Below are 18732 nucleotides of genomic sequence, written 5' to 3'. Positions count from 1 at the left end.
TAGCTTTATTTTCACCACTCTGAATGCACAATTTCAGTAGCAGCCAGCAAAGAAATTTAGACCTAAAAACAATATAATTTGGTGTTTAAAAAAGTATTCACAGTGAAAGAGAATTCAATATAAGGTTATCTGCTTGAGCCATTATTTAACACTGCATGCAGCATTATACTCCCCTGCCATTTACTATCACCCACCAATTACTCTGTCTAAGGGACAACAGTCCTAACCCAGCCGCCCCTGTTTCGGGATCATTAATCTCTAAATCGGTTTATTGAAATGAGGTTGACACAAACCTGAACTGGGGGAGCAGTGGGAAAGGATTGTACAGGCGCGTTATAAATGCCATATCATACCAGGCACTGTGCTTCCCTGCGCTTGAACTGTCACACTCCACATAGAAATAAGCATGCAAAGCATAGAAAACATATGCAGACACACATAGATGCCTAGCTGTTAGATGGAACGTTTTGTGGCTAGTATAGACAGAACAAAATCCAATAGTGCAACTTTAAGAATACACTAAAAATGGGCCTGCCCAAATATTGCCAGTGGATTTACCAGTTAGAACCCAAGGCTTTTACTAAGAGTGTTTTTCAGAACATACTCTGGTGAGGAGACATCTGTACAAGTGTTGCTATTTGGCTCCCCCTGCCGATTAATCATAGTACATACACAAAACAAAATATGAGAGAACAGAGTAACTTACGAGGCATCGGTTTGAAGGGAATTTAGGTATCTCCCTTGTTCCAGGTTCAGTCTGTAGACTTCAGAGCTACAACAATAAAAACAAAATGAGTATTAGCCCATGTAAAACTGCACGAATACAAACAAACCACTACACATGTTTTTATGGAATGATCCTTATAATGGTGGGATCGCTAATTAATTTGACTTTAGAAAAAGCCAACAAAGCAAACGTCATACATAATAATAATTATTATTATTCTTATAACTCAGAGAGGAAGCAATGGTCTTTATTTTTTGTTGCAGAGGAGAAGGCAAGGAGGGGAATCTCTGTGACTGAATAGTACAATAGCGTAGGTCAGTATCATTTATTGGAGCACACCTGCAGAACCTCCCCGGCCCAGACTGGGTTCACATTTCCCTCCATAACGTGTACCCTCTACATCACAACTGTACCCATACCATGCGATCCTTTTATTTGCATCCATGTCATTGTATCATTCATTGTATAATTCTGACCCCCCACCCCCTTGCTGTGCAGTGCACTTTTGCTGGTCTGCGCTATATAAAACCTAATCTACATGCAATGGAATCCAGGTCTCTATTAATCACCCTCCTCCCCGCTAAAGATGAACCCGTTTCTGTGGCCCACCCATCCCAGGTCTGCAGTACAGGCTGCGACTGGCACACCTAGTCTGTGGGAAATATTTCATACTCCGTAATCCTTGAAAGGCGTGCAATGAGCAAGGCCTGGCATGGGGAAAATCACGCTGTCATGGTTTAAGTAAATAGGCACATTAAAAGCAATACAGCTAGGAACAAGTTGAATGACTGCTTAAGCCTGCCCGCGCGAACCATTGAAACTAGACCGTAACAGAGGCACAACATCTCCACCTAACAACTTCAAAGCAGAGGCAAATGTTACCCATTGATATGCACCAAGGACCAGGGCCCTTTAACCAATAGGATAACCTGCAAGCAAAGAGGCGATATGCAGCGATTATCATACAACAGGTCCTAAAAAAAAGTGGGGCGGACTCATTAACATACAAATTGAATGTGCCACCAGCATAAATTAGCATATCAAGGTGCTTCCTGAACAAAGTGGGTGCGACTTGTGAAAAAAAGTGGGGACAGGGGACTCCATCCACCCGCGTGTACCCTCGACTTTAGCCCTGCTTAAAACCCCTCTTAAAGCAGCCGCATTGCGTTTAAAACAGCTCTACAACAGGTGCTCAAAGTATCTAAGTTATCACGAATTCGGCAGATAAGCAACAGAAGCAAAAATAAATAAATAAATAAATTAAAAGGTGTTGACCCACATTACTAAATATTTGGTCACGTGCCAGAGATTAGAAGCACATTCTTCAAGTTCCCAACGTTAACAATTCATCCATGGAACCCCTTCTTCCCTCGCTTTTTTTTTCCCATCCTTTATTGCCTGCCCTCTGCTCCGCTCCAGTAGGCCCCTCCCCGTCCCTTCCTTGTGGTATGTGGGGCAGTGTGGAGGAAGGGGGGTCTTTTGCCCCTGGGTGCTTGAATGGAAAGACTACGAGGATGACGAGGGTTGGACCGACTCGGGGCCGTGGATGAGGTGTGCGCGACAAGGCGGGGATGTTGCTGTGCGGAGATAGGTAGAGAGTGGCGCGATTTGAGGATTGGGGGTGGGTTGAGCATGCAATATTGAGAATCGGCCGTGGCTTTAGGGGTGCCTAGTGTGTGGAAATGTGCAATGTCCCTGTGGGGGATTGGAGTATGTAGGCTAGGTGTACAGCAATACGGAAGTTGGGCGCGCACTTAGGCTATGGGAAGGCTGGGATGTGCCTATGGTGGTATGGTAGCGCTATGTCTGTGGCATAGGAAAGGGTGGGTTTTGGTGGGGTAACCGAGCAATCCAATGTCGGAGTTCTCATTCACGAAAGCGCTGAGACTGGAAGCAGACCTACCTCTTTCCTCTACACCCTATCTGGCGTTGCGAGTGCTCTCACAGACTCACGCCAGCAACGATCATCACGACGCGCTTCCTGGAGGAGGCGCGGCATCGCTTGGACACGTGATCTGATCACGTGATCTGGGGCGGATTCAAAGGACGGAGATTGCCGCCCGTCCCGCTGAGTTCTCATTCACGAAAGCGCTGAGACTGGAAGCAGACCTACCTCTTTCCTCTACACCCTATCTGGCGTTGCGAGTGCTCTCACAGACTCACGCCAGCAACGATCATCACGACGCGCTTCCTGGAGGAGGCGCGGCATCGCTTGGACACGTGATCTGATCACGTTATCTGGGGCGGATTCAAAGGACGGAGATTACCACCCTTGCGGCGCTAAGCCCGGCAGGAGACAAGCCCATCGGCTGTTGTGCGGCTGTTTGGCGGTCTGAGGTGCACCCAACAGGTATTTAACTAGCGCGCTTCCCGCGCACCTATACCAGCAAGCAACAAGTATAACAACCGTAATGAGACTGCGCAGCTCGCCTCTCGAAGAAGACATGGATGTACAAGAGGGGTCCTACATAGAAGCAGAGTGCGCGCCAGGGAGGGGGGTATCCACAGTCCCTGAAGTAGATTCAGTAGACACACAGGAGACGCAAACCCTTACTGATGCACAACAAACTCCAGCGGAAAGGTTCCCAAATCTCAACATTCAAAAAATATGGAAAAGAGGGTTAGAGTACACTCTGACAACTGAAAAAATCCAGACAAGAATTAATGATCACTTCCCTAGGAAAAGGAACAAGAGCACCAATGACCTAGAGGGCTTTACTGACACTACCTGGCATTTACCATCACATAAATCTAATACCCAGGCCACAAGCACACCAATGGAGGACTCAGAAGCAAATACCACCCCAACAAACAAAACTCAAGGTTCCAGGGCAATCTCACTGAGAAACCGCAGCCAACAAGAAGAGCCTTTGGCCATCTCACCAGAAGGCCCTCCATTGGCACCAGAAAACACATTGGCAGCCCTGAGCTATGTTTTAAACTCTCTGGTCTCAGTGTTCGAACTACTGAAAACAGAGGTGCAAATACAAGCAGGACATCTCTTGGAAATGTCGCAAGAAATTGCGAAAAATGAATCATCTATGGTCGCTTTAAACAATATCTTGAATAGTATCCTGATTCCAACTCTAAAGGAAACACAAACAGAGGGCATCAAACAGGGGCTAGACATCGCCCAAATTCAAAGCTTACTGAAGGAGGGGGCAAAAAATAACTCAACCACTCATAATCTCATAAAGGCAATCCCCTCGGAAATTCAAAAACTGCAAATACAGAACAAGACTCTAAACGAAGAAGGGCCAAAAGATCCCTTCGATGATACACCACTCTCAAATTCAATCTTGGAAGAATTTCGAAGGTTGGCAAATGTGGATATTGATTATATAGAAGTTCTTAACAACAGCCCTCATAAAACCCAAGAGGAGGAAGGAAAGAAAACCGATAGTATAAATCAAAATATCGAGGCCCCACAGATAACGAGAAGGAGGAAATGTCACAAAAGGGGAAAACAAAGAGAGACCACCTCTTCCCAACCTTCAGGGGAAACAAGGAAGAAACCCAAAAACCAGAAAAATAAGGCAAAAAAGAAAGCAGGGGTAAATTTATTCCTGAAAAACCTCACTACTCCCACAGCTGAAAAGACAACTGATCCCATTGTCATTGCATCTCCAGCTACTAACCTTTCACAATCATCGAAAACACAGGATGCCCTCGCAAGCAAGAGCGCCCCTGAGACAACCCAGGGCAAAAAGACGTGCTCAACGGGCAGAGAGAGTCCTAGCAAAACCAAGGTCCAAACATCAAACGCTGGGATGCAAACGGATCTCATATTTCCATTACCTGTAGCTCCCGTTAACCAAAAAAGCATACCGGCTTATACAAACATCAAGATGGCTCCAATATTTCTAAAACAAAATTTAAATAAAGAACCAAGAAAGGAACCTGGTGGGGAGCCCAAGCAAGCATTGAGAAAAATGGCCCCTATTTTTCTGAAGCCGTCAGATAAAAAAGCTCCTGCATTACAAGAAAGAAACACACTTCCCGGGCCAGCCAGCAAAGAAGTGACATCACCAAGCCCCTTACTCAATGAAGGAGTTTGCTGGAACGGGTCCGGGAAATTTATAAACCTGGAAAGGTATCCTCAAAACGGAGAAAGAGAGGGAAACGAACAAAAACAACAAATCCCCATAGCAAGAAACGAGGAATTAGCGGCATCGAACTTTACAATCCCAAGGTTGTGGCTTAGACTAGAGAATCAGAGTACAAGGATATCACTATGCAGATCCGTCCTACTGTCAGAAATCCAAAAGAACTATAATCTCTATCTTTTTGATTCAGAGGACATTGAATACTTAGCCTTCCCATTCAGGGAGGATAAATTCTTTGTGGAGATAGCTCTCACCTCAAGAAAGGCACAACAGGCGCTCATTAATAATAAAGACGATCTGGCTAAAGAAGGGCTTTGGGTATATGAATCAGAGGAAGAAGGAATGTATGGAAGTTACCGGTGGCATAACCAGACCGCAGAAGAACCTGCACCCACTGCTGAGGACACTGCCGGAACTTATGGAGGGCCCCAAAGCAGTGCAACAAGCAGCCGCAGTTTAAAAGAAGACCTGATAACTAAACTCCCAGAAATCATCTCGCAAATCCTCCAGAAACTGGGCGAGGAACAGAACAGTCTTTAGTCAGAGAGGCCTTAGATTAGTCTCATGGAACACCAGAGGCCCAAGCTTTTTGAAGAAAAAGCAACTCAAAAACGACCTCTTAGAACGTAATGACATCTTATTATTTCAGGAAACATGGTTAGCTAATCCTATCGAGATAGAGGGCTTCACAGTGCAAAACCTCAGGGCCTCTCAAAAAGCCAAAGGTAGACCAGCAGGAGGAATGCTAATAGCAACTAAAAATTCCGCCATTAAAAACGTGGTCACGCTATGCAATAATCCAGTGGGCATTCAGGCCACTAAAGCAGAGATAAGACAGAATGACTGTCAGGCAAATCTCATTTTGTTAAATATCTACTGGAACCCAGCCATTTCCAAACTCCGAGACTTCATAGGAACTCTAAATGAACTCTTCTCTAGGGTTAAGATGATCCACAAAGGAGCACAGATCATTGTAGCAGGAGACCTAAACACAGATCTCATCAGTGTAGGGAACAGGAAAAACAGCTCACCTAAATACAGTACTACACAGAAAGGCAAACAATGGCGGGACTTCTTCCAATCATGGGATCTTGACATGCTATCTATAGACGACAGCAGTAAGGACAAAATCGGACCAACATGGCGGCAAGGAAGTTTGCAATCAACAATAGACTATATCTTCACCTCTTCATCACTCACCTCTTCATCACTTACCCTGCACCAACATCACCTCAACTTAGATTGGGAAGGGGGAAGTGACCATGCGAGGATGGAACTCTACTTTCCTGAAATTCAGAGTTCAGCAAACCCACGCATTAGACAGGAACTGGAGGGCTTTAAAGGGAAATTGAAAGCACTTAAGTACAAACATGGGGGGGTAAACTTGGATGATCAGCTAGCAACTATTCATCCCTCAATAGTGGCCGAAAAGTGTCATCCAGAAAAATTCGGAAAATTCATATGGTCCACCTGCCGACCAAGCGAAGTACAAACAGTGGGGAAACAGACACATCTCCACCACTTCGACGAGGAAACCTTCAAAAGGAAAAGATGCCTGCGACAAACACTGCGAAGTATAAGACAGACCAGAGCAGAAGATCCCGTTGGCTGCATTCAAAAACTCAAAAAAACCAAACAAATCTATAGAAACTGGTCTAAGAATCACAAACATTTAAAAATACAAGAGGATGGGGAGAGAATGCTTTCGCTTCTTAGCACAAATAACTGCAGAAATTTTTGGGCAGTCCTAAATCAACTTGAAACTGGCCAAAACAGTGCTCTTTGCAACTTAGTGTCGGAATGCAAGTGGGTAGAACACCTGGCCAAGAACTTCGGAGCAACAGGCTCAAGAGACATTAATATCAGCAACATCACCTGGTCTCTGGATTTTACCGTAGAAGACATTGAAGAATTAATTACATCATCCTCTACCTCGAAAGCCGCAGGGCCGAACGGCCTCACATACCAGGTGTTAAAAAATCAGCCAAAACTTTGGTCAAAACTGCTATACTATCTCTTTCAAGGAATAATGAGGGAAAAAACTTTTCCTCCATCGTGGAAGAATGCTGTGATGATCCCATTCTTCAAAGGGGGTGACAGGCTAAGTCCAAAATGCTATAGACCCATAGCTCTCTTGGATATAGACAGCAAAATATTCATGAGAATATTGATGAGGGAACTTTCCCTTTGGGTAGAATCAAACGAAATTCTCCCCCCGCACCAAACAGGTTTCAGGAAGGGTCTTTCTACCAGCCTTAATGGCCTTACACTGAACCTGTTGAGCGAAAGCTCGAATGAGAAAGAAGGCCCGCCGTTGTATGGGGCATGGGTAGATCTGTCCAGGGCATTTGACATGGTGGACAGATCACTCCTATGGCAGAAAATGAGCAAACGGGGAATTCCAGCCCCCCTGCTGGCTATGCTCGTTGAACTACATAAAAACACTACGATCAGAGTGAGGCTGGATGACGCCGGCAACCTCTCAGAAGCAATCCAGGTTCTAAAAGGGGTACGACAAGGTTGCCTGGGTGCACCTTTGCTTTTCAATCTTTTCCTCTCAGACATAGGAGACTTCTTGGCCTCGGCGTCGCTGATCTGTCCCAGGATCAACAGCAGAAGAATTCACTGGCTGGCCTATGCGGACGATCTCGTTCTCTTGGATGGATCAGCATTAGGACTGCAACATCTCTTATCTAAACTCAATGAATACGCCAAGTTAAATGGCCTTAAAATAAACCCACTAAAATCTAAGGTCCTGGTTTTCAAACACCCAAGAAAAAAGGTAACATCAAGGATCTGGGTTTTGGATAACGAGGAAATTCCCAGAGTAGATGAGCTAACATACCTGGGATACGAAGTCTTAGCCCATCCAACTGTAAACAAGGCGAATTCATCCATTCACAACAAGACCTCGAAAATCATTGCGCAAATGAAAAACCTAAATGGAAAATTTTGTAAATTTTCACTGTTACCACTCAAGAAATTCTATGTAGGCAAAGTAGTTCCTGTCCTCCTCTACGGATTGGAGGCAAAACCTCTGCTGTGGAACTATGATTGGTACAAAATCGAGGGCCTTATTTGGAAATCCTCCATCAGGCTTCCAATGTGTACATCGTCAGCTAGTCTGAGGTTCGAATTAGGCTTGACCTCACTGAGCTGCTACGCAGAGTGGAAACTCCTCTCACTATACCGTAATATAATCACAGCCAGTGAGGCCACCCTCTTTTTCGACATAAATCAACATCTAAAGAAAGCAAAATCAAAACAGCTATCGAGCCTAGAAAAGAAGATCGGACAGATTCTGCATAAGCTTGATTTAACAACAGAAACCCTGCTACAAAACCCTTTGAAAGTAAAAAAAAACCTAAAAATGGCTGACTGGATCGACACAATCACAAGAGTCAGAAACTTAAAATCACGGAACTATTTCCTGATAGTAGACAGGAAACTGGGAACCATGCCACGCTATCTGGAAAAATTCCCAGATCGTGAAACAAGAAACAGTTTTCTCAGACTACGTCTGAATTTAGCCCACACAGGAGAAATACTGGCTCAAAGAAACCAGGGAGAGAAGGCAATAAAATTCTGTGAAATCTGCAAAACTCCGAACCTCCAAACCTTGAAACACTTGCTATTGGAATGCGAAGGCACATGGGCCATAAGAGTGTCTTTTCTGAGGAGATTCGTCAGCAGAGAAGAGAGCTTAACCCAAGATGCATTCTGGAACAGACTGATCTCCGGCCAGGAAATTATGCTCACTGCTGCGATAGTAAAAGTATCAGAGGAACTCACCATTTTAACAAAGCATCAAAAGATGACACAGTCTAATGAGCTTCCTGGTGGTCACTCATTGGCCTTTCAGGATTTTTAGCTACTCCCTGGCTTCCGAGAACCGTTAGTAATTTTATCTAAGGAAATGCACTATGCTTTTGTAAAGGTTTTCTTGTAAAACCAAAAACAAATAAATAAATAAAAAAAATAAAAGCAATCCAATGTCTGAGCTGTCCAATGTGTAATTCCTGCTAACTCTGCGTGAGAGCATTAGAACTCATCCAGTCTGATGGTCTTCATAGAAAACATTGCACATGGCCAACATTGCTGATCCCCTGCCTGCTCTCCTCGTGGCCACTTCCCTCCCATGGACCACATTAACACGCTCCCTTCGCAAGTATAGATAACCCCATCTCCTTGCTTATTTTTGCTAATAGATAATACTGTCTGAGGCAGGGTGCAAACTGTGCACTCTCCAATAGCCATTGGCTTGCGATGTTTGACTCTTGGCAAGTGCGACATTGGGCCTCATTATAAATTTGCCGGTCCGGAAACAACAGTGCCGGTAAGCCTACCGCCAGCATTGTTTCTGGACCAGCAAACTAGAAGTCGACATGCCGGAGCCGCTGTGCCCGATAGGTCCGAACCTGCTGGCCGCAACAGCCACGGTAGGCAGACTTAACACAGGAGCACCGGCACGGTTAGCAACGGTGCCAGTGCTCCCGTATCCCCATTCCCATAGAGTGCTATTTGAAATGGGGATTAACGAAATTGCCAGCGCCTGACTTCCCGGACGCCAGACTTGGAATAGCCCGGTGGCACCGGGAAGCCAGGCGCTGGCAATTTTTTATAGGTCCAGCGGCAACCCACGGTATAACCGGCAGGGTTACCGCCGGAGCCGTAATGAGGCCCATTGTAGGTTTTCTGTATGTAAATAAAAGTGAAGTGTCAAGTGACTTTTTTTATGACTGGCGAGTACCTTGCAACTTGCCTTTCCAAAGAGCAATGTTGGAATCCGCTTGTAAAAATTGCAATACCATTTCCCATTCTTTTGTAAAATCCTGTTGCGCACCCTGGATCGTGTAGGTCAACCAGTCCAAAGCAACAAAGTTCCATACCTTCATAAACCAATCATGTACATGTGGAGGATCCTTGTCTTTCCAATGTTGAGCAATCGCCACCAAGGCCGCCATCCTTAATATAATCTGTGCCTTGCGCTTATGTTTTGGCCATTCCCTCTCCTCTTGGGAACCAATTCCCAGCTAGACGTCTTTTATGTCCACTTGCGACTGTTTCCCAAATATTCCTTGGATGCGCTTGTTAATAGTTCCAATTTAGGACAGTTCAACCATGTGTGTAGCCAATCACTGTGGGGTGCATTTAAAGGCCCCAAACAGCAGTCCCTTTCATCTGAACAGCAGCATTTAAACAATGCAACCAAAAACGGCCTTTCTTTACTTTTATTTCACATGAGTGTCAAGAATTTCAACACTGCAACCAAAAACGGCCCTGCTTTGCTTTCCCTTTCACATGAACAGCAGCCCTTTAAACACTGCAACCAAAAACAGCCTGGGTTTTTCTTTTTGTGCTTATATAAAATTAAAGAACCATGTGGAAAGGGGCCTACCCATCACCATCTATGGACAGGCAGCAATGTGGATTCATCCAAGGAGAAGGAATCAAAGAATCCTGTGACCTGCAAGACAGGATTTTTGAACATTAAAAGCAGAAACACGCAGCACTTGTATTTGCAAATAAAAACGGCTTTAAAAAGCCACAATGGAAAAAGATAGCACTGCTCAAAGAAAAATGGTGAAAAGCAAAACCTGAAGTGGGGTGTTGGGGGGTGACCAAGGCAAATGTATATTGGGTTGCACCCACAAAATTCCTGTAACCTGTGAAGAGACACTACTTCAGGAAAAATCGGTTTTGCCTGAGGCAGGAACTTCACCATGACAAGCCCCACATCCAGCTGGATTTCACACATATCCTCCAACAATCCCGCAATAAAATGTGATACTGCAGAGGGCGTCAAAATTCCCTATTCTGCAGACATGATGGCAAGAGCTCAGGGATTTCAAAGAAGGCAAAATGTGGCTGAAGCATGACAAGAAGGTGTGAGTTATTGTAGCAGCCACTTCAAAGAGCAAACTGCCAATTTCAAAGGGACTCATAAAACCCTCTGGTCACAGGCTGACCCAGGTGTACAGATGGCTGTGGGGGATAAGGAGGCCCTCCCACATGTTGAACAAGACATTCCCAATTAATATAAAAGACTATTCCGTTTTAGGCATTTTGCGCAGCCATCAGACTAAGGATTTATTTCAATTTCATGCCATTTTTCTTGTAATTTCCAGGCGGTTTTGGGGAAATAAATTTCATTTACCTGGGACTTTGGGGGCTGTAATGGCCACTAGTTTTCTGGCTGATCTGAACATGTGACAAATGTGACAATTGGTGACAAGATGGAAAATGAAATTAGGAACATGCTTGATGATTTGCAGATTCAGAACTGTTCTAAATTTTATGAAAATTACAAAAATGTGCCACATGGCCATGTTACATTGCACGGATCTGGCGATGGGATTATCTAATTCCCCATAACCAGCTAAAACCAAACATCTATTTCATATGTCAACTGCTACCCAAATAATAGTTATGATACATAACTAGTTTTTTCAAAAACGGTGAGCTGAGAAAACATGGTAATAAAGGGGAAAGACAGATGGTGCTCCAAAATCCCTGATCCAATCCTGACTGGGGGTGGTGAGACAGAGAGAAACTGCCCAATCCTGGCGGCAGGGATAATTACAGGGTACGCCCCCTAGATTGTAAAATTAGTAATGTCATTTCTGCTATATAAGGGGGACTGTACTAGGACTTAGAACACACAAAACCCGGGGGTGGGGGGAAAGAAAAGGAGGACGGAGAGCAGGCTGCTGAACCTTAACATCTTTGAGAGTGCAGTGACCAGACCCCTTGCCCTGAGTGTCCTGAGATGCAGCTGGCTTTCCTGAACCCTAAACCAAGACTCGCCTTGTAAGTAGCATATAACCCCAGCCCTAAATTGCATAAGCCCTTCATTGTTGTAGTAGCACATCCATATTTTCCATTGAAAATCCCGATTGCCAGTGTAATTTAGTCATCTCACTATAGAATAATCTCTTGTTTGTCTGTGTATGTTAGCATATCTCTTTTGAAAAACCCTCAGTTGTCTGTGTAAATCCTTAGTATTTTTGTAAGTTAATCAATTAATTCCCCATTGAAATTCACAATACAAGATTGTTGCAATTCGAAATCATCCATCTTGTTCCTGGTGTTGTTATTTAATTATTATAGTCATTTAAGTGTTGCCTCAAAAGAATTATTATTTTTCATTTTATTATTTTTTTATTTGTATTTGGTTAACCAAAACCTTTTACAAAAGACAAACAGACATAACATGTATAAATAAAAAAATGTCATCGAACATTAAAATTAACAACCAATGCCCATGGTACCAGCATAATAAAAACAAAAATAACAAGACTAACAGACACCCGGACAACCAAAAGGAGAGGATGAGTGACACTCCCACTCTATCCATCTATGATTATCATGGTAATGAAAGAAAAAGAAGAAAAAAAAAGGAACCCACAGCTTGGTCAAATGAGCATTGTTTCTAGCATATCCCCCCTTCAAAGTTCAACAGGGAAGGAATTGAAGTATTAGATTTAAATGAAGTTGGTCTAGGGAAACAGTAATCGCTGTACATTTGTTTCAATTAGCCCCATTCACATGAACCAATAAAAACCCCCCAATAGATGGTAGGTTTGTAGCCGGTGCACTATCCAAGTTGGTATATTCATCCTACACCCTAACATTACACACATTCCCAGCCCTGGTTTTGGCATAAGATGCTACATTTTTCTAATACCTGTGCCACAGCAATTGTCAACATTGTGTCATATCCAGATCTCAATCTATCTCAGAAAGTTTCAGATAGAATCATCTCTTCACTGGCTACACATCTCAAAGAGAGGATCTGGCCAACCAGGTCCCCTCACAGGTCATTAGTAGATGTTCCAATATTTGATTTTCGGGGTTTTTACATATGTTACACAATGGGATGGTCTGCTCTCCTTGCCCCCTTTTAGCCAAAACCTCTCCTGTGTGCAATACATTTTGACGGGCTCTAAGGAATACATTGCTTATTTTCCAATCTGGAAACTTGACAAGGTACCTCGGAAGAGTCCCCACTTTCTTATCCATTTTCAAAAAGGAATTTGTATGTATTGAGGACTGCATTTGTTGGATCGTTGAAATCCAGTCCATCACTTCTAATGATTTCATAGCTTTCAATGGATTATGTATTAGGGTGTCTACCTCAGCATCCGCTTTGGCCAGTGACGCCTCCAATTCAGTTAACACGTTAGATTTCAAAAACGTTAGCTGTGCACGAATTTCCGAAAACAACGTGTCCTCATTTGCTGTTATAATCAGGCGGAGGGGGGAGGCCAATCTCCATTCTGCTGCTATCCTTAATGAATGTAGGCCCAACTCGAAAATAATTGTTATCCTTGTAACTAAAAAAACGAATTTGTCTGTGTATTGTGTGGATTACCAAACACATTTCTATTTGCATCTGTCAGTTTAAACCCCAAATGGGTTCATTAGTGTGAGCAATGCCTTTGCCTAGAAGTCTACCTGTTATGTGCCCCTGTCATTGTCACTGAAAACCGATGTTCTTATTGTAAGCTAAACCCCTTTCCTGAGCTGCCTGTCATTATAAACCTCAGTATAAAACACATTTCCAGTTGCCACCACATTTTCCCTTTGCATTTGCTTTCTCCCAAAAACCGAGTTTCCTACTTCATGTCTATTTTGCCCTGGTGTGCTGATTAGTATTATCTAAAACTTTGCAGATCTCTTCAGTGTAGGCAAAAAAATGTTCTTCTATTCTGCCCCCTAGCAAATGTGAGAAATAATCAAAACCCCATGCTTCCATTTTGCTCCAAAAACTGGTTTTCCCTTTCTTTGCTGGCTTCCCATCTTGTGGCGATGGGCTTCACCCCAAATCCGATTTCTCCTGTATATTCCTTCTCCTTGCCAATGCCTTCCATTAAAAGTAAGTAAGTTTAATTGAGGTTTGGGGGTGAGTGTTGCAGGGGGGAGTGCTAAACTGTGGTGCTATCACTTTCTGTGGAATTGCTATTTTCCTGTTTTGTCATTAACCCTTTAAGTGCCATGGGGTTTCCCCCCCAGTGCCAAGGCCTTTTTTGGTGATTTCGGCATTCAATGCCTTGTAACCTTTTTGTTACATGAGATATCTCGGCCAAATTTGGCCCTTTTTTTCCCACATGTAAGTGGTCGTAACGCCACCCGGGAATCCTAGGTTGCTCTAGGGGAGTGAGAGAAAATAACCAAAAAGGGCGAACCTTTTGTGTTTTTGCAAAAAAAGCCAATAAAATGATGTACAAAGAAGCCTGTGCTTTTTTCCTTGTTAAGAGCTAGGAACAAATGGTTTGCTGTGCTGAATTCCCCAATTTCCTGGCTTTCAAGAACAGGTTGAGTGGAAACGAAAAAAAATATATATTTTGATGTGGTTATCAACCGCTTTGTCAGAGGTAGGTGATTTTGGCCATTTTTGCCAATTGGACATGAGTGGACGGAATGGAAGAAAAGGGTAGGAAAGCCGAATGGGAGGACAGAAAGGCATACATTTCTGAAAAGTAGATAAAATTCCAAGTTTGGGAAGGGGTGATTTGCGCAGGTCGGGCAACAACTAGGTAGGGGAAAATGCCATAGTTTGCGGAAAAAGCGTCAAAATGACCGAACAAAAAGGTATGTGGAGGACATGGTTGGCTTGGTACCGCAATGGCTTCTATGAATTTTGAGAAAAACAATGCTGCGCTACATTCCCCCCGACTCTTGCAGTTAGGAAAGACCACATTTTTTGTAGTGTTTCACAAAACAAGCAATACCACAAGCCAAACACTGAGCCATGGTACACAGGAGTTTTATGCTTACGGCCTGAACAGACGTACTTAGCATATGTAAATCAGGAAAACCAATGTGGTGAGGAACGGCTAGCATACATTTTTTGAAAGAGCACAGGCAGACCTTTTCAAGGGTAGGTGACTTGTGCAGGTTACAAAAGTGTATGGTGCCTAAAGCAGCGACTAAATGTAGGGCACATTTGGGAAATGAAAGGGTTGTGTGACAAAGGGCACCAGCAAATGGGTTGAAACGTTATGAAAACCACACAAACACAACAAATGTCATACCTTCCCGCGTTCCCACATTTCCCGATTAAAACGGTACCTCACATGTGTGGGTGCACCTACCTGGGCACCAAGGGGAAAGCCTAAAACACCCCTAACCTAAAGTCTTTTACAACAGCTGAATTTCACGATTTTTCCAGACGGGCACACCATACAAATATGGGCCTCGGGTGTCCAAGCCACCAAGGAAAACAGGGAACTCCATGCATTTCTGAAAAGAGGACACCCGTGGAAATCCGCAGAAGTCGGACTTGCGCAAATCGGCCCAGAATGTATTACCCAGAAACCCCGGTAAAGTGAACATTGTGTTTTTTCCCCACCAAATATCACACTTTGTCAGGGATTGTGGGTAATACATTCTGGGCCGAAAGGTTTGGGGTTACCAGTGGGTTACCCTTTTCCGTTTGCGCCCCAGGTAGGTACACCCACACATGTGCAATACCGTTTTCATTGGGACACGTGTGGGGACGCGGGAAGGTAGGCCATGGGCCTCATTAAGAGTCCGGCGGTAACCGTGCCGGAAATTCCGGCAGGTTACCGCCAGACTCGTATTGTCTATGACAGAGCCGGTGTTGCCATGTCCGCCTGCAGGCGGGTGGTGTTGAACCCGCCAGGTCAGACCTGGCGGGATTGACACCTCCCGCCTGCAGGACTCTTAATCAGCCGGTCCGGACAGAACGGTGATGGCGGATATCTACCCCCAGGGAGGGCTACAAGGGGTGCCCAGAATATTTCCCAGAATATTTCCAATGGGAGGGTATACAGTTTTTAAATGTACTCGTAGGTATGTCGCATGGTACATTAGTAAAATAATAAAACAGTCTCTGGGGAATTACCATTTTCATTAGTACCACCCTGCCCATTAATGAAAGTCAGTTTGGTCCACAATTTTGCTGACTTTTCCCTTCCGTCAATGGTTCTCAGGGTGTTATCGCGATGTGTGTTCTGAAAGTTTCACCTTATTCTGATACCGAGATACGTAAACTTATCAATTTCCCATTTAATCAGGAGGCATGGCAAGTCAGAAGCAGGTACCTGCACAACGGAAAATACAGGATTTGTTCTTGTTAACCTGGATTCCAACAGAATACCAACTGTTAAAAATTCGGGACATTCAATTCCAGGTTCTCAACAAAGAGCAATAGGACAGCTGGGACAACAAGCAGGGATAGTAATGGGCGTCCACTATATCACAACAAAGCATGCATGCAAGTGGCTCCAGAGTCAGAGCACATAAAATGGGAGACAATGGGCATCTCAAGTCTAGTACTTTTCTCCACTTTGCATCTATCAGAGATCAACTTCCAGGTTTATACCTTGGCTGTCAAGGTGGTGTTCAACAATTCAATCCAGTATATGATCGACTGTCCAAGATCACATTTTTTCAGTGTAGCCCACATCCACTCCAACGTCAGAGTTGTCAGTTTTCTCCGCAACCAACGACAGTTGATTGATCGTGAATCTCCAATCCAGCTTAAGTACATACTGACATGATTGTCATCCCCGATTTTGAAGCCATGCCAAAAGCCTACCTGCTTTATTGCCCTCTCTGTGAAGGTGGCTGATATATATGTTATGGTAGAGATTGTCCAAAGCCTCCCAGTTTTCCATACATCTTGTTTTCAACCTTTTTAAACTCCCTCTACATCCCCCATGCCCATTCAGGTCTGTATCTTTTTCAGTTTCCTCAAGTGTGCATTTCAGGGATGCCCTCAGTCCACAAGTGGCCGACATACATATTCCCTGCAACACTATTTTTTACTTCGAAGTACCTGACTATTTCTGCTCTGGTGCAGGCATTAGGGCAACTGTCCTAGTACAACAATGCATTGAAAGTGCATGTTTTTTGTACTAGGGCAATTTTTGCCGTAGCACTTACATGTTACTGCACTCGTTTTTTTTTATATGGCCCCAATGTTTTATGCACTAGGGCAAAGTTTGCCTTACGTCCAATACCATGCAACTTTGCACTTGCACTGGTTCAAAGTTTCTGTCATCTGGCCCCATATGTCTAACAAATTCAAATTGTCCAGTCCATCCTGCAGTGCACGAGAAGCTCTTGACTTCATAGTCGTCATCATGGACCCGTCTAGGACTAGCTGAAGTGTACAACTGGAATCACTTCCCCATAACATATCCCGAGAGCCTGTTTATACTCGCCGCATTTACTCATGCCTAAGGAAGAACTCTCCAGTGTCTACGCTGGGTGCATATGAATTAATAAGGCACACCCACCTACCTTTCAGGGTGACCTGTACAATCACAGGTGTCGCTTCGTGATCATATTGTGCTAAATTAACCAACAATGGGAACCAAATCAACACCCAGAGTAAGAGGAGCTATATCCCTATACGCCCCATTTCTTAATCAATTTACAAGGTTTATCAGAAAACAGGTGTGTCTCTTGAATGAACGCTACTCCTACTCCCAACTTCTTCAGATAAGCTCTTCCGCTGTACCTTTTGGTGAAATCATTTAACCCTTGCATGTTCCGTGACATACATTTAACATTTCATTGTGCCTCCCAATTTCTCATATATGGTTAGCTCCATTATATTCGTCTGAAAAAATACATTCAGTCCGCCCTTCCCACTAACAAACACACCTTTTCTTCTTCCCACCCTGCACTACACGATTGGCTTGCCGCACACGCAAAGATTGCAGCTGAATGCCTGCCAGTACCCCTCACAAGCTCACGTTAACTCAAGCCAAGCTGTGCAGTGCTTCACCTGCAGACCACCACAACACAGATTCACCCCACACCATCCACACCACTCACTCTCCTGGGAGATGCTCACTGGGAGCGATTGGAAGTTACCAACAATAGACTCATCAGCATATCGGGAATCATACCGAAATCCGAAAAGCCAAAAAGGCCCACTACAACAATCGAATTCTCAACTGTGGAAACCGCAGCAAGGAACTCCACAGAATCAAATCTGAATTTGTCAAACCCACCTGTACCTCTGCCCAATCTACCCCATCACAATCGCTCTGCGGCTCTCTCTCGCTCCACTTCTACACCACCACTCTCGACAGAACGACTTCCCTCAACAACAAACTGTCCCTCCTCTCCCCGCCCCAAAAACCGCCCACCATATCAACCCCCCCCCCGCCTGCAGCCGCAACACCGACCGTACCCACTTTTGACTCCTTCAAACCAATCTCCAGAGAAGAATTTCTCTACCTTCTTTCAGCTCGCAAACCCTCTGGCCCCCCCCCCTCTCCCAAAGCCCCCCCCCCCAAAGCCCTGCCCCGCCTCAGTCCTCAAAGAAATATTCTCATCCACCTGCACGGGAGAGTCTGCAAGAACCATCCTAAATGACTCCCTCAGCTCTGGAATCTTCCCGGATGCCTTCAAAATTGTACATGTGAAGCCTCTTCTTAAAAAACCATCCCTCGACCTGCTTGACGACAAAAATTACTGCCCCATCTCGAACACCAGATTCCTTGCAAAACTCATTGACCAAACTGCATACTCCCAACTAAACGCCTTTGTCGAATCCAACAACCTCCTTGACCCCGCCCAATCAGGCTTCAGACAGCGACACGGAACCGAGCCTCAATCTGGGACGATCTTAAAATCACTGCAGACTCTGCAGGATGCGCTGCACTAATTCTCCTAGACCTCTCTGCCGCTTTTGACACAATTAACCACTCAATCCTCCTTGACCGACTCCACTCCCTAGGAATCCGTGGAACCGCTCTCAAATGGATCGCCTCCATCCTCACCAACAGAAAACAAATATCCGCCCTACTTTAACCTCTATACGTCCACCCTCCCTGGAATCATCCACCTGCACACTATCCTGTGCTACAACTGCGCCGATGATACACAAATCATCCTTAGACTCCTCAACTCAGA

The 18732-nt window shown here is 44.5% G+C and overlaps 1 protein-coding gene across 1 annotated transcript in view; it reads right to left on the bottom strand.

Annotated features, from left to right (window-relative positions):
- NOL10 (nucleolar protein 10) overlaps positions 1–18732 on the bottom strand; it is an 856295-nt gene that overhangs the window by 710656 nt on the left and 126907 nt on the right. The window contains exon 7 of the mRNA XM_069605973.1: positions 707–772. Coding sequence (XP_069462074.1) covers positions 707–772 — 66 coding nt within the window. The remainder of the gene's footprint in view (positions 1–706; positions 773–18732) is intronic.

The sequence above is a fragment of the Ambystoma mexicanum genome, chromosome 4p, assembly GCF_040938575.1.
Source record: "Ambystoma mexicanum isolate Mex_15411 chromosome 4p, UKY_AmexF1_1, whole genome shotgun sequence".
Taxonomy (NCBI): domain Eukaryota; kingdom Metazoa; phylum Chordata; class Amphibia; order Caudata; family Ambystomatidae; genus Ambystoma; species Ambystoma mexicanum.
This window is presented reverse-complemented; position numbering and strand designations above follow the sequence as displayed.